This window comes from Strix aluco, chromosome 1 (assembly GCF_031877795.1).
Source record: "Strix aluco isolate bStrAlu1 chromosome 1, bStrAlu1.hap1, whole genome shotgun sequence".
Classification (NCBI taxonomy): Eukaryota; Metazoa; Chordata; class Aves; order Strigiformes; family Strigidae; genus Strix; species Strix aluco.
In genome coordinates this window covers 67,106,740-67,122,390 of record NC_133931.1, presented here as the reverse complement: position 1 = coordinate 67,122,390, position 15,651 = coordinate 67,106,740, and the positions used below count along the sequence as shown (strand labels likewise).

Sequence of the window (15,651 nt, the reverse complement as noted above, 5' to 3'; positions counted from 1 at the left end):
AGAGGTACCACCACAAAACGGTATTTATACCCAGCAACAGATTTCATCAACAGATCGATTACCTAGTAACAATGCTTCTGTATCATCAACTTTTATAGTATATTCTGTAAGCTAAATTACTATTTCATTTAAACTTGTTTTTATGTTACTCCAACAATAAACATATATAGGTATAACTATTTGAATATAAACAATTCACTTGATGCATAAAAAAGCCTAGATGGAATCAAGAACACCCTTCTTTAACTGTCAGAGTAAAAAAAACCAACCAAAAAACCCTGGACATGATCATGATTCTGTATTACTTAAAGAAAATCTTTGAGAACAACTTCCGTAAGGAGACAGGAGTTTTTGACCTTTTGTAGTGCATCTGGCTGGGATGGAGTTAATTTTCCTCACAGCAGCAGGTACAGTGCTGGGCTTTCTATTTATGATTAAAATTGTTGATCACACCCCTGTGTTTTGGCTATTGCTGTACAAGCTATCAGTGCTTGTACAGCATCAAGGATTTATCTTCTTCATCCTGCCCTGTTCCCCTGCTCACCCCAGTGAGTAGGCTGGGGGTGGGCAAGAGACTGGGAGGGGACACAGCTGGGACAGCTGACCCAAATAAACCCAAGCAATATTCCATACCATACAACATCATGCTCAGCAAAAAAAGCTCAGGGAAAGGAGGCGGCAGGGGGGATGCTCATGGCTACACTGTTTGGCTTCCCAAGCAACAATTAAACATTCCGAAGCTCTTTTTCCACCCTCCTGGGAGTGGCTAACATCTGCCTGCTGATGGGAAGTAGTGAATAAACTCCCTTTTTTTCATGCAGCTTTTGTTTTCCATACTAAACTCATTATCTTCATCCACGAGTCCTTCTACCTTCCTTCTATTTTCTCCCAGTCTCGCAAGAGGGGAGTGAGCAAGTGGCTGTGCAGGTGTTAGGCTGTTGGCTGGGGCCAACCCACCTCAACTTTTAAAAACATTTACCTTGACTATCTAATGTTTGAAAGAAGTCTGTGTTTGAATACAGCAATCCTTATCTACTTTTCAGCAAATTTATTTCTCCAGCATGGCAGAAAAGTAGATAGTATATATGAATTAAAACTTTGTGACAAAATTCTGCTTGTGATAAATTATTTCACAACTGAGTCCAAATTCCAAATGTCTTGAATAAATAGAAGTAATACAGAAATAAAATCACATTAATTTAACACTGGAAAGTTCTCAAAAACTACTTTTATAGTAGAAAAAAAGTATCAGTAACTGTAAGATTATCAGTGTGATTTGGGGAAAAGCAAAGCAAATTTTCATATGCCACACAAGTTCTCAACTTGCAAGCTAATCAGGCAAAAGACTTATAAGTCATTGTAGTTAGCTTACAATCAATATGTGTCTAGTTCTGAAAGACCTTTGAAAGACAAAGATATAAAGATATTGTTGTAATACGAGAGAAAAATTCAACTGAGACACTTCTGTATCTTTCCATGCTAGTGAAGTTCAGAGATTTCCACAGAATAAAGATCAAGGTAAAAATCACGCTGAGTACATTATTTCATTGTACTCATTATAACTGTCAGAACAGAAAATGAAGCTGAAATACTGCGGAAAAAGAAAATATGCCATCAAGGGAAAATTATTAAATCTGTACACAAAAATATTTGGAAAGTCTGTCAATAAACTGATAGTGGGCTGACTGATAATCGATCAACTATTTCCCAGAATTCTGACTTGAAAGTCCAAATTAAATTAGACTTTTCAGTAGTTAACTAGAAGGAAACTTTCAAATAATGAAGAAAAGACACACAACAAAGAAATCAGTGTACAAGATGCAACTGAGATGAGTAATATGACTGGCCATTTTAACTAGGCGAACTTGCAAGCCCTTCCTCCCTCCCTTATCCCCCAAACAAACAGTTACACACATCAAACTAATTAAGAGAATATAGAGAGAGTCCATGAATTAGAGCAAAGATATTCACCCACAGAACTCAGAAGAAACCTCAAGAGAGCTCAAGAGAGCAAAAATATTAAAGGTGACTTCCTACAAAATTCTGGATATTAGGAAAAGCAAACAATTTCATTCTCGAAGAGTCAGTGGACTAACATGAAAAATTTCAAGAGAATAAAAAACATTTCTATCAGAGTAAATAGATACAGAGAGTATTATATATATAATAGACTTTCTTACCAGAATACATTTCACTGTGTGAATTGCACTAGGGTCCTTGTTGTTAGCTGCCCAGTGAAGTGGGATTTTTCCTTCAATATCAGGGATTCCAATATTTGAATCGTGTTTTATGAGAAGTTTCACATGCTCTGGGTTATTGTAGTAGGCACTCCAATGCAATGCAGTTTGCTGGAACACAGTATTCACAAGTTTTACAAACACATTGAAAAGTTAATATAAAATGAAAATTAAAGTTGGTTAGAACCTGAAATATGATTTAACTATGTTTTCACAGAATGAAAGAGACCACCTAGTCCAACTCTTCTACTCAAAGCAGGGTCAACTAGAACAGGTTGATCAGGAGGATACTGTCCAGTCAGATTTTTAGTTACCTCCACAGGTAGAGACTCCAGAACCTCTCTGGACAACCTGTCCCACTGTTTGACCTCCTTCACAGTAAAAAAATATTCTCTCAGGTTTAAACAGAATTTATTATTTCTCAACTTGTGCTCATTGCCTCTTGTTTGTTCACTGGAGACTATTCAGAAGAGTCTGGCTCCATCTTCTTTACTGCCTCCCATCAGGCATTTATACACATCAGTAAAATCATCCCTCAACTGTCTCTTCTACAAGCTAAACATTCGCAGGTCTCAGCCTCCCCCTGATGTCAGATGCTTCAATCTGTTAATCATCTTTGTGGCTCTCCACTGAACTCACTCCAGTATGTCTATGTCCTTACTGTACTGGAAAACCCAGAAGTAGAACACAGCATTCCACTTGTGGCGCCACCAGTGCTGAGCAGAGGGGAGGGACCACAGGTAAAACCAACTTTAAACAATGGGTAAATGAGCAATCTTTTGTTACACTTCAATAAAGAGGGCTGACAGAAAATGGAGCACATGTACAGGTAACAACTCAAAATCAGTGGAAAACAGGCTTTAAAGACAACTGAACAAGAGGCCCATCTACCTAAGAGTAGATACTCCCACATCTTTGCTACTGAGGTCTCAATTAGGTCTAAGCCACACTATCTTACATGAGATCCACACCGAGAAGCCCTTATGCTTGGAATATAAGTATTTCTGGTAGGAGCTTAATTGCTTCATACGAGGATTTCTTGAACTATGGCAGGAGAATGCTGTCCATGCTACTTAGCCAGACAAGAGGGCAATGCCATTGGATGCAGCAATTTCAGACCTGAAGAAAATTTCTGAGCTTGGTATTAAGCAATCATGTCCAAGTTAGAATGATCATCTGAAGCAGGCCTCAGCACCATAGCTGCACTACAGAACAACTGCAGTAATTAGTTTGGTCCCTCTTAAATGTGAAAATCTTTTGGAATAACACAAATTAATGGAGAAGCATATAAGAAGATTACTCTCCACTAGTGGAAGATGGCACTGAGTACTCACACTGGACTTGGATCCATCCTGAGCAAAGGTTTTGACTTTCTGTACTCTCCTTGATCACTCAGAATTCTGAGGTTGAATATTACTGAATCTAATGCCCACTGACTAACCCACGGCAGTCCAATAAAACAACAAAAGGCAATCCATGCTCCTATTGCCAATTCCTGACTGCCAATGGCTTTTTATGGGAATTACTGATGTTCATAATTACAAAAGCAAACCAATGTGTGGGGTTTTTTTAAACAGCAAAGTGTTGGTACATTAACAAATATTTTATTTATCAAGCACACCTCTCCCAACTGCCAGGTAGCAGAGGGTTGTAAGATACAGAAAGAATTTTATTTCCCATCTCTCTTTGCTTTGAAAACTGAGAGAAATAACTGCTGCAGGACATTTGTGTATAAACCTATGATACCCTGGATTAACATCCCTGAACAGTGAGATAGAACGTGTGAGTTCACTATCGTATCCTTAATGTCTCTGTAAAGGAGGAAAGCAAAAAGGAGCCTATTTTTTATGTTTGTTGCTTTAAGCTGTTAGTTTAGTACCATGGTAACATAATATGATAGCACAACCTTTTTATCTACTTGGTAGTTCACTGAAGAAGAGTTCATTCTAAGACACAACTGGAGGGGCTGCAAGGAAAGGTCTGATAACTGGCACCATGACATACAGCCTAGCACCATAAAGCATGTTCAAACCATCACAGCCTGTCGGGATTTGAAGTGGAAAAACTTCTAGCAGTAGAAATGTTTAATAGGTTAAGTGGAGCTGACCAATATCCCTAGAAACTGACAGTTGCAATGAAAGCAAAAACTATTGATTACCAGGAGGCCAATGCAGCCTTGGCTACTGGCTTTTCTCATCTACAACCTGCTTTTCAGTCAGTTGCCTACATGGAAGTAGATGTAAAAGACGGTTGTCCTCCCTCATGTTCGGGAATTATATTTGACAATCTTGATGCGCACAGTTGCAGCAAGGGAAACAAATAAACTATGTGCCCAAGTGGGTCAAACGTGTTGGACTCTGTCCCTGAGACTGCTTTTCATCAACCTGAATTCCATCTTTGCTACTGTGACTACTCATGACATGAACTGCAATAAAAGTGCTCTACACTTTGTGGGAAATCTGGCAATGCTTTAATACTGCCTTGGAAATCTGCTAAACAACAGGCAAGGTTCCTAAAAGGTTTTGGCTGGTTTCCATATACCTTTGTTAATTAATTAACATGGTCAGGAAGTCAGCATGACCTCTCCAGAATGACTGCTGTAATTATAGTCAGGGTTTCCATGATACATGTTAGAATATCCTGGAAGGCAAACAGCTGATTGCTAGGGCACAGGCTGGCTCAACTCCATTGTTCAGAGGGGACAGAAGATTCATTTGTTGGAAACTGGGCTTGCAGCTGCTTCCTAGATGATAAAATCAGATAACGATTTCAGGGTTTAAGAAGTTATATCACTAGAAAGTCCAGTCCCCTTCTCTTACTATGTCCTCTTCTGGTAGAATGAAATCCCACTACATGAGATACAGAATGATGATTTCCACTAAGACCAACCTTGCCAAGCTGGTATGTTGGTTAGCAGCTGATTCAAATAGACTTGATCAGGGCAGTCACATTTGAATCAGTGGTAGATTAGTGCCTGGTTGGGAGACTTTCTTCAACAGTTCCAAGATCACTTACAAATCTTAAGAAAGAGACCTTCCTGCTCAATGCTTTAAAAGCCTCCATCATTAGTAACAGTTCCACTTGTATCCAAATACCATGCCTACCTTGACAATGGTAGTTACACATATTTGTTTTTTAGTCTTCCTTTTGCTATCTACACTCACAGTGTCTCACTTTTTGTTACTATATCCTTGCAGAAAAAGTTGGGTTTAGGGAAAATTCATATCTCTGGGTTCTTTGAAAGAAGTGTCTTTCAGATTTCAGGATACACAAACTGCTCAAGCACATGACATTTAAACCAGATATTCCCAGATTAAGAGGTCCACAATAATTACTAGAAATCTGTCTACTAAAGGCAATGTGATCATCTCCCAAACAGAACACGCATTAAGCATGCCAGCAAGAGGGATGAATCTGTTCTGTTCAAAATGTGTGTGGAAACACAAGAAATCCTTTACCTAGAATATCTGTCAGGACTGCGTGAAAGTCCCATGCCTCCTCATACCCTACTATTAATGCTAATGGAAGCAACTGTTTGACAACAGTTCTAAATCAAGCATTGCTAAGCACTCAAACTTAAGAACAACACTAATCTGAGCACCTCAAAAAAATACAGTTACTAGATGCTAAATAACTATCCCTTCTTTTAAAATGGGTTAGTGTGCTATTACTGTGGACTCTTTCTATAAAGCGTAATAGTAAATCAGAACTGTACCACTTCCCTGCTAAGATCCATCATCTCTTCTGGATGGTCACTTTAATGATAGTCATTTTTAACAAACATCAGTAGATTATTTCCTGAGGCTCTTAGAAGTCATTGTGCTTCTGAAGTAATTTTATTGATGTGGTAGAGCATGATGTGACTTTGCAAAGGGACACGAGACAACTCACGATGCTATATGCACTATATGATATACCTGTAAAGTCACCTGGAGATGTCCTGGCCTTTCAAGCAACTGTTGCCACTACAGATGCAGAAAATTATTCTGAAGGACTTTATTCTAAGAAGGTAGTAACATAAAGCTCTGAAGATGTTAAGATCACATTTTCTCCCGAGGAAGTCTTCAGTTTCACAAAACAGATGTCAAAGTAACTAACTGGTGCTCTGCTTCAAATGAAAGTCTCATGCCAGAATGTCAATCAAGTTCATCATCACATCCCTCTCACTAAATGATGCACTCATGGAAGCAACAGTGCATGTGCATTGATAGCAGACCTGCTGCCAACTGGTCCATTTTATGATAATAATAATAATAATAACAACAATAACTTGATACTTTTCATTGTCCCTGTTAGAAAAATCTTCTTGACAAATGGCATCACATTCTATCCCAGGCCAAAAAGTCATGTATGACTAGTAGACTCTAAAAATTGTCCATTTTTACTTACAGAGATACAGAAAAAAGGACACCCAGATAGTTTTAGTCTATGGGTATTTTTACCCTCGGACCACCCTTGTGGATGGATGTGAAGGAGTGGAAGTGAAGGAGTAAAGTTGAGCCAGGAAAAAAGGGATGGTGGTGGTTTAAAGGTGTTCTAATTTTTGTCTCTGTTCCTCACTACACAAAACTATTTTAATTGGCAACAAATGAAACTAATTTTCTTTAAGCTGAGTCTGTTTTGCCTGTGACCGTAACTGGTGATCAATCTTCTTGTCTTTATCTCAACCCATGAGATTTTAAATCTATTTTCTCCATCTGTCTCATTGGGGAAGGCGAGTGAGAGAGTGGCTGGGTGGGCACTTGTTTGCTTGCCAAAGCCAACCCACCACACATTTCTAAAGGGTAGCACCTATGGACAGCTAATATTGACAAATACTGTGAAGGCCTTTTGCACAAAGTTTTCTAGTGACTCTTATCATTAAATAATTCTAAATGTAGGGTTTTTCCAACAAAGAAAAGCAAGATAAGCACATGCTATCCAGATTCTAACAAGGATCACAATGTTACAGAAAGACTTAGACCTTAAAACCAGTGGTTTTTGAATCCTCTATTATTCTAGGTACTCTCAACAAGAATGTCAATGAACTCAGTGAAATGAACTTTTACATCATTACCATCAGGAAAATACTAGTATTTCTAAAGGTGATATTATAATACCAGTGTTAGCTACTATTTTGAAGACTCATAAAAAGTTTGTTATGACTGAAATAATTTTTCACACACAACTGTTTGATGTAACACCAGTTTCTAAAGCTGCTACAAGTGTTGTCTTAAAATAAGCAGTATCTTTACCTTGTTTCTGTCCTGGGTATCCACTTCTCCAGGTGCCATATGTTTTAGCAACAAAGCTAAACATTTTGGGCTTTTGTGACGTGTAGTTAAATGTAATGGTGTCATATCTTCTAAGTCCTTCTGCATCCAGTTCCCTCTACGAGCCAGTAAAAGTTTCATGAAGCGGTAATTTCCCTGGGTAAAGAAAAATATCAACAATTTATTCCAGTTTATCAAACCAGATGATGATACTGTTTAGATATATTTACTGTTGTATTACAGTGCCTAAAAATCCACTCCAAAACAGCTCTAAGCTTTGGAAATACCTAATGAAGATTTTTTTTTTGTTAAAAAACATTAACTCTTGATTTTTTAAGTCTGTTTTGCCACTTGGTATTAGATACATATCTTCCATTAGTGGAGTACACAAAATGGTTCAGTAATACCAAAAATTCTGCAATATTTCCAGTGTTTCTTGACAGTTTAACCTCAATAAACATCAAGTGAAAACTGAAATAAGACCATTACATGCTGGTTTCAGCAAGGTAGATGGTTATCAGATGAGGAATAAAATTAAACATGAAGATGACAACTTTCAAAATGAAAGTAAGAAAAAGTAAGAGGGAATGATTCAGAGAGATAAAATGTACTCATCTGAAAAACAAATATACAGAAAAGTTACTGTTTCTTACATTTTTAAATCGGGAACTGTATTTGAGTTTTGCTCTACTGTATGCATGATAAATTGATGGGACAGCTAGCTTTGTAACACATTTAAAATACTTAACACTCTGGACTTACTAGGTTTTCAAAGAAATAATGTAGAAATGCTCCTGTGACTAATAGCTGAGGGTGGATCCCAAAGAAAACAATCCGGTTTTACTTCTCAAATCATTAAAGAAGCCAAAAATTAAAAGATATAATCAGGTAGTCATGAAGAAGCTGTAGTGATTTAACGTTTAGCCAGACTTGACTTGCTACTGCCCCTTGCTTGGAGGTTATTTTCCATATAACAGAGATGCCACATATGACATTTTGATGCTTCCACTTCAATACAAAGTCTGTTGGGTTTTTCAAACCACCTTCAGCAGTTAAGCTTCAGTCAAGGACCAGTAACACCTCGAGCAATAACCCATAAAAGCAAAACATCTGGATCTAGCTTGTGTAATCATGTTTTAAACATCCCTATTTTTTCCCCACTCTAACTTTTAACCTTTCCTAAAGTGAAAGGAGTGTGCTGTCTTCCAGTGTTTTCCAAAAATATTAGTTTTTGCCAATTTCACAGCATAAGTAAAAGTATCAATTACCCATAAATATAATGAAAATAGAAAGCTCAGTAAGTACTGCCTCCCCCCACTCAGGGAAAAGCTGCAGCATTTGATGAAGCTTTATTAGGCAACACACACAGGAAAGGTGACACAAATCAATAGAAGTCACGCCTTTGGATTCTTCTGCTTATGGAGCTACCTGCAAATTAACATATTTAATTCTGCTACAACTCTTTTTATAAATCCTGTATGTTAACTCATTCCCTTTAGGCTGTCTTTGGAAAAAGAGTGAAAAAAGGTAACCATGTAGACAAGTGCAAGCAGTACTAATGAATGGGGGCACTTCTGTAAATCATAAGACTCAGAATTGCGAATCACTTTGTCAGCAGAATGGTAGGGTGGAGATGGGCCAAAGGATTCCAGAGGCCCCCACAGTATCCAGTGCCAGGGCATAAAAATATTCCAGTTTCTTTTTTCATTGCAGCTATAAACATTGGACGGGCAGATTTTACATATATTACTGTTCTGCTCTTTGTCTAATAAAAATGGAAGAGTTGAGCTTTATGTGGCAGAATGGATTTCACCAAGTATGCCTAAAGTAAATGTGATTTCTTTTTCCTGTTATTTTAAAATACAAAACAGGAAAAGCAAATCATGAATGAGCTCAGACAAAATAACCTCTTCCTGCTTCTACAGTTTATTGTCATCAGTCCTTGCTCTTCAATGAAAGCCTGCAAGAAAAGTCTGCCAAAAACCTTACCATAAACCTGCCTGAAAATGCAAACTTCTCTTGCCAGAAGCAGCATGGCTACTGTGCTCTTCAACAGCATTCACAGTGAGTAGTGACTGACTAACCTCTTTCTTCTGCTGGATGTCAGGGAAAGCATAACCTTAGGACTTTTTCCCTTTAATACACAGATATGCATCAAGGCATACACTGAAGTACAGAGGCAGAACAGCATAATGTCTGCACAGCTACTAATCCATGCAGAACACACTCAAAAGGAATTCATGATAAGTTTGGGAATGAGTTAGGGATGAGAAAACTTAATGCCATTATATTTTACAGGTAAATATAAGAAGAATGTGCAAAACTCATTAAAAAAAAAAACCAAACTAGCAGAAAACCGCAAAGTATCATGATGTGTTTGGGAACTAGACTGGGGGAAGACAACAATAAATAACTTTAGAGAATATTAATCTTGGAAGAAATAGAGCTGCTTTTCTCCATCACAGAGGATAATGTATTTGGTTTGTTTTCAGTATTTCCTGCTCAATGTGCATGCATACACATGAAAGAAAAAAAAAATATTTTCTCTTGTTGATGGATACTTATTGGAAGATTTACAAACATATTGTGCTTTTTGAATGAATTCAGCTGAAGAGCCAAAGTTAAAATAATACATAAACCTAAGGAAACACGCATTTTTATTATGAGAGTTTCTTTCCCTATACTGTGTTTTACTTTTGCTGTTACACATTTTTCCACCAGTTACTACTATATTATTCTGTTGCATGCTTAGCCACCAACAAATCTGTCTCCTTAGGAAATGAATCTGTAATAAATCCCCTCATTCTGAAATACAAAAGATTCTGTTTCTTCCAACTGATTTAAGATTTTTTTTTTAAACACCACCACAGAAAACACCTGTACTTACACTACTTATTTTTAGTGATCTTATTCATGCTCTTACTTCTGAATGCTGTTCTTTTCTTTAGTAATACCATGAATGCTGCTGTGTTACTTTCACTTGTTAGAAAATAATACCATCCCTATTAATGACAAAGGAAAAATTCCCCACCTTCAATGGATTAGTGCTTAAGTTTGTAAATATGCAATGTATCAACACGTCTTGAAGGCAGATTTAATTTAGGTCTTACTAGGTAAAGGGGGGGAAAAGTATGCTTAATCTGAAAAGCAGTTACTACCCAAATTCCTTCATTTTGTAAAATTCTTCTGTATAAAAAGTCTTTAAGCTTGCTAGTTTTTACTCATAGAAAATGCACTTGATTGGCCTAAAGATTCCTGGGCATCATGAAGCGCTTTGGTTAGTCCATGGTCTCTTAACATTGACCGTGTCTCTAAAATGATTCTGTTATACTGGGAAAACATGATGAGCAAACTCATCATGATTAAATACTGGTACAGAAAACCCAGTTCCTAGTAGCCAAAATTTACTATTCCAATGCTGATTGTCAAAATTCCTTTATATTCCATGAAAATTATTTTTAGCCAAAAGACTCAACTCTGTATGCAAACTACAGCACAGTTTTGGAGAACAGCTGACAACTAGCTTCAGCATAATCAAAATAAATACTTATGCTATTTCAAAATTTCAGCCACATATACTAACTGCACTGGAGTATAACACATTTTTTGGTAGACAGATAGTTCAATAAACAATCATTGTTCTGCCATCAAGTAATGACTCTGAAGAAAGTTCTGGACCCCAAGCTTAACTGCTAAGCAGTCAGAAAAAACTCTCTTTTTCTGAATGTTTCAGAAGAGAAAAGAGTGATGGGAGTAATATCTTAGTCAGAATCAATGAATTTGCCAGAATTCAGGTTATCCCTGAAATTGAAGAAGTTATCCCCAAAATTGCAAATTCACTCAGAAAAAAACCCAACTGAGTAGCATTTTCAATATGACTCTATTGCCAGGAACAGGTTCCAGTGGAAAATTGCCAATAAACTCTTTTCTACGTACGTTTTTGAGCCTACAAGATAATGTGTTTATTTCTTCATCCATCTAAATCAGCTTTTTCAACCTATTTTCTCCCCCTGGCCTGTTGAGGAGGGGGAGAGAGCGAGCAGCTGGGTGGGTATCTGGCAACCAGCCAAGGTCAATCCACCCATATGGTCACCTAAGTGAAAGACTAAAGAAAAAATGAGCTCTGTACTGGTAACAGTGTTGTTATGATTCTAATCACAAGTTGATACTGAAAATACTGATGGTTGTATTACCAATGCACTAAAAAGATTAGCCTCACACTTCACCTCATGCCACTCTACACAGCCTGACACAGTCCTGCTCTAAGTTGACCAGCCATTCTGTGCCTCAGTTTCAAACACTTCCTCAGAACTTGGCCCATGGTACCTTCACTCAGCAGTGGGAAGATTGGGGAAAGAACATTTCTTTTTCCTTTCCTTGGATCAGTGGCAGTCCTCTTCCCCAGCAAACTAATGGAGAACAGGAGTTCTAGTGTGTGACTGAACCTAACATGGGCATATGGCTATAGGGAAAGACAGGGATTCAAGCATCACTGTGAAGCCACTCTAACATCTAAAGCCCTACTGGGACAGGTTTCAGCCCTCCCACAAACAAATAGGCAGACACAGGTTCCTACTGGTCCATTGTTCCCTGGCGTCAGGGAAGGTTTAGACTGGATATTAGAAGTATTTCTTTACAGAACGGCTTGTTAGGCGTTGGAATGGGCTGCCCAGGGAGGTGGTGGAGTCCCCATCCCTGGAGGTGTTTGAGTCGGGTTGACATAGCGCTGAGGGATATGGTGTAGTTGAGAATGGTCAGTGTTAGGTTAATGGTTAGACTGGATGATTTTCAAGGTCTTTTCCAACCTAGATGATTCTGTGATTGTCCAAAACAATTGTACTGCAACATTTAGAGCAATCATATTTTTGTATTACTGTTGGGAAGGTTTAAATAATGTTACATGCCTCTACTAGTTGGCAGCATAACAGACCCACAAACCTAACACAGAAAACATGACCATAAAAATACAGCTATGCAAATATTCCAGCACCCAAAATGAAAAAGAGGTCTTGGTAGACCTTTCTGTTCCCCACATGATATCTAGCAGTATAAGAACAATTCAGAGTTGTTAATAGGTTTTTTTAATTTACCTTTTCAATACATGTAGATAATTTAATACATTCCAAGACACATTGTTAAAGCTTGAATCTTAGACTACCACAGAACTAACAACAAATTGCTGTAGTTAATTCTGTTTCTTGTGAAAGGTTTTATTCTTCATGTAAGCAAAATTCTTCCAAAAATTTCTTAGCATACATGATTGTTAACCTCCTTAACAGGTGACAGGCTATTCTCTCCTCAACTGTGAGATCTCACACATGTTCCCTCTGAGACCCAGACAGCTTAATTTGCCAGCAGAGAGGTCATGTACAGTGCTCTGCTACATTCAGTAGGAGCCTGGCAATGGCAGCTGGGATCACTGCTCCACTATTAGGAGATAAAAGAGGAACAACTGCAATTAATACTTACTAGGAACATCTTACTTCCTCTCCTCTTAGGTGGCTAAAATCTGATGCTCTTCTGATTCAAAACTGAAAAGAAACTGAGTACAGTTCCTGTAAAATGTATACAATTTTCTTTCTGTGAACTGGAAGTTAAAGTCTGTAACAGCAACAGGAACATTTAAAGTAACACCATATAAAATATATAAATGTAAAAACCTGGATTAGTGACTGTTGATATGTAAAAAAAACCACCATCTGAAATGGAGGAGTCATTATCATCTTAATAGCGAGTGTGCATGTATTGAAATTAAGTTTCATCACAGATGCCTCCTGGGTAGTCATTAAGTAGATAAGGGTCCAAACACTTTTCCAAACTATAGATAACACCAAAAGACAGTAGACAAGTATATTTATTAATAGAACAAGAATCAAGCACCTTAATCTGTTAATATTATTTCTCCTTATATTACTTCCATTTTATACAGCTTAAAGCCTCAGCAAATCAATATCCCTCTCCTGTACCAGATGTGGTTCTAGAAGAAATGGGAAGGATAAAGGGAAGCAGAAAAAGAACTATTTCACCTAAATCCTAAATGAATGACAGTATATCAATTTCACTGTAGTCCATACTGCCATTTATTATGCACCAACAATCAGGAAGATTTTGCAGAATCCCAAAGAAAATTCTCCTGGGCACATAATGATGAATGACACTTAAGTATTTTGCATAGCAAACTTTTAAGTATTTCAGAGACATATAAGCTTGCTTTAAAGAGCTCGCCTGGGTTCTAGAAACATTCTTTTGATGTGCAACAGAGCTGTGTGAAAATTTATTTCCCTCCTCATCCCACTATTTTTTGGTGAGTTAACTTGGTCATTACGTAACCATGTGCTTCTATGCTCTAACCACTTCTCCTCTGAGCTTGCACTTTTCATCTTCAGATTTTAAAAACATACCACAAAGGTAGATAAATATAACACCATTTTACAAAGGGAGCAACTGAGCTGTACAAGATAAGGCTAAGAGAGAAATATGTGCACATCTCCAAGCATCAAAAGCACATCCATAAATAGGCTACCATTACCTTATCATCAGTGGGTTAAAAAGGGCCAATGCATATAGAAAAATTGCTTATTTCCCTATTAATTTCTGAGGCCAAATTTAAAAAAAAGCATAACAAATCTAGTCCATCTGAAATATTTAACAGGACTTGAAAGAGTGATTTGTAATGATTTATAATTTAGCACACATGAGCTGACTACTGACTGTTACAGCACAGCTACACTCGGTTTTTGGAATAGGCTTGTGAAAACTTAGTTGACTTAAGGGTTGCTAGAGAACTAGGAAAAACGCAGCCCAGCATCTCTATATAACCTCCTGGTAAACACAGCAGGGGTTATTAAAAAGAATGCCAAGCTGTTAAACCATGAAGACGCTACTTTGGCTCCAATTCAAAATCACATACCTGCTTTCCCAGTACTGGGAACAGACAGATCAAAAGAACATAAAACAATTTAAAAGTGATCCTTACACAGGAAGTGGTTTTTAAGGGCTCTTCATTGCTGGCAGTCATAAGCACTGAAGATGCAGTCAGGGCATATACTTGCAGCAGAATAGAAAGCCTTATAAATATTTACAGATAAACCACAAATTAGAACTGAAAGTTAAAATTGACCTTCTAGGTTACAAAATCCAATCCTCCAGCACCCTAGGGAGTAAGGACATCTAATCCCTTTCAAAAAATTCCTAGAGATTTCTTTTAAGTGGGATTATGGTGGTTTGGATTTTTTTTTCCTTGTTTCTCTCAGTTTCAGGCTGAGGGGTTTTTTTAGGGTTTGTTTTTGGGGTTTTTTTGTTTTTTTTTTTTTTTTTTTTTTTTTTTAGACACCCCCCACACACACACTTCACTCCTACCCATGAAAGTACAGTACAGGTTTTAAAACCAAAACAAGCATTGGTCTTTTTATCTCAATAATAAAGAATAAACCCTACATTCCCCCCAAAATACCATCAATTCTCTGCATTCATTCTAGTTCGAAATCATTTGTTTTGAACACAAGCAAGCAGAGATTACAGAATGTAATAGAAGAGGTCCCACTAAGCCTACTGAACAGCAATGATACATGTCTACTGCTAGTGCAAGTATCTTGTCAGATACACCAAAAACTGCATTTTTCTCATCAATTAAGTACATTCTCCAACCAATTAGCACACTGATGCCCTCACTCATTTTCAAGTCATAACTTCATAATACAGAACAAGGTTTCACACACAGGTTTGTGTTTTGGATTATCGTATTTCTGACCATTTCAATTACTTTCAGTATTCTCGTACTTCTGGTATCCCAGACACTCCAATCCTGTCTTTGACTGACAATAACACCTAATCTTGTGTCACTCTGAAGTATCCTTACAGAAAGTACTATCTGTGATGCTAAGTTTCTTAATGAAAAATATTGACTAATACTAGATTTAAGTGCAACTGGTTCAGGAATTCTAATATACTCCTGATTTTACAGTTCATATTTCAAATGTGTTTGTTTTCAGTTCATTACCAAATTCTTTACCATACCCTTGCACTGTGTTCTAATTTCCCATTTAACCTGCAATTTTCCACCTAGCACTACAGGAAACATTTTTGTACAGGCCTAAAAATGCAATCTATTGATTTCTAGAAAATAGCTAGCAAAATATCCAGTTAGTCTTGAAGAACCTTCT

General features: G+C 37.4%; 1 protein-coding gene across 2 annotated transcripts in view; it reads right to left on the bottom strand.

Annotated features, from left to right (window-relative positions):
* Positions 1-15,651, bottom strand: part of INVS (inversin) — a 99,687-nt gene that overhangs the window by 49,611 nt on the left and 34,425 nt on the right. For both annotated transcript variants that reach the window (XM_074823741.1, XM_074823751.1), the window contains exons 4-5: positions 7,472-7,645; positions 2,181-2,348 (exon numbers count right to left, since the gene is read on the bottom strand). In XM_074823741.1, coding sequence (XP_074679842.1) covers positions 2,181-2,348; positions 7,472-7,645 — 342 coding nt within the window. The remainder of the gene's footprint in view (positions 1-2,180; positions 2,349-7,471; positions 7,646-15,651) is intronic.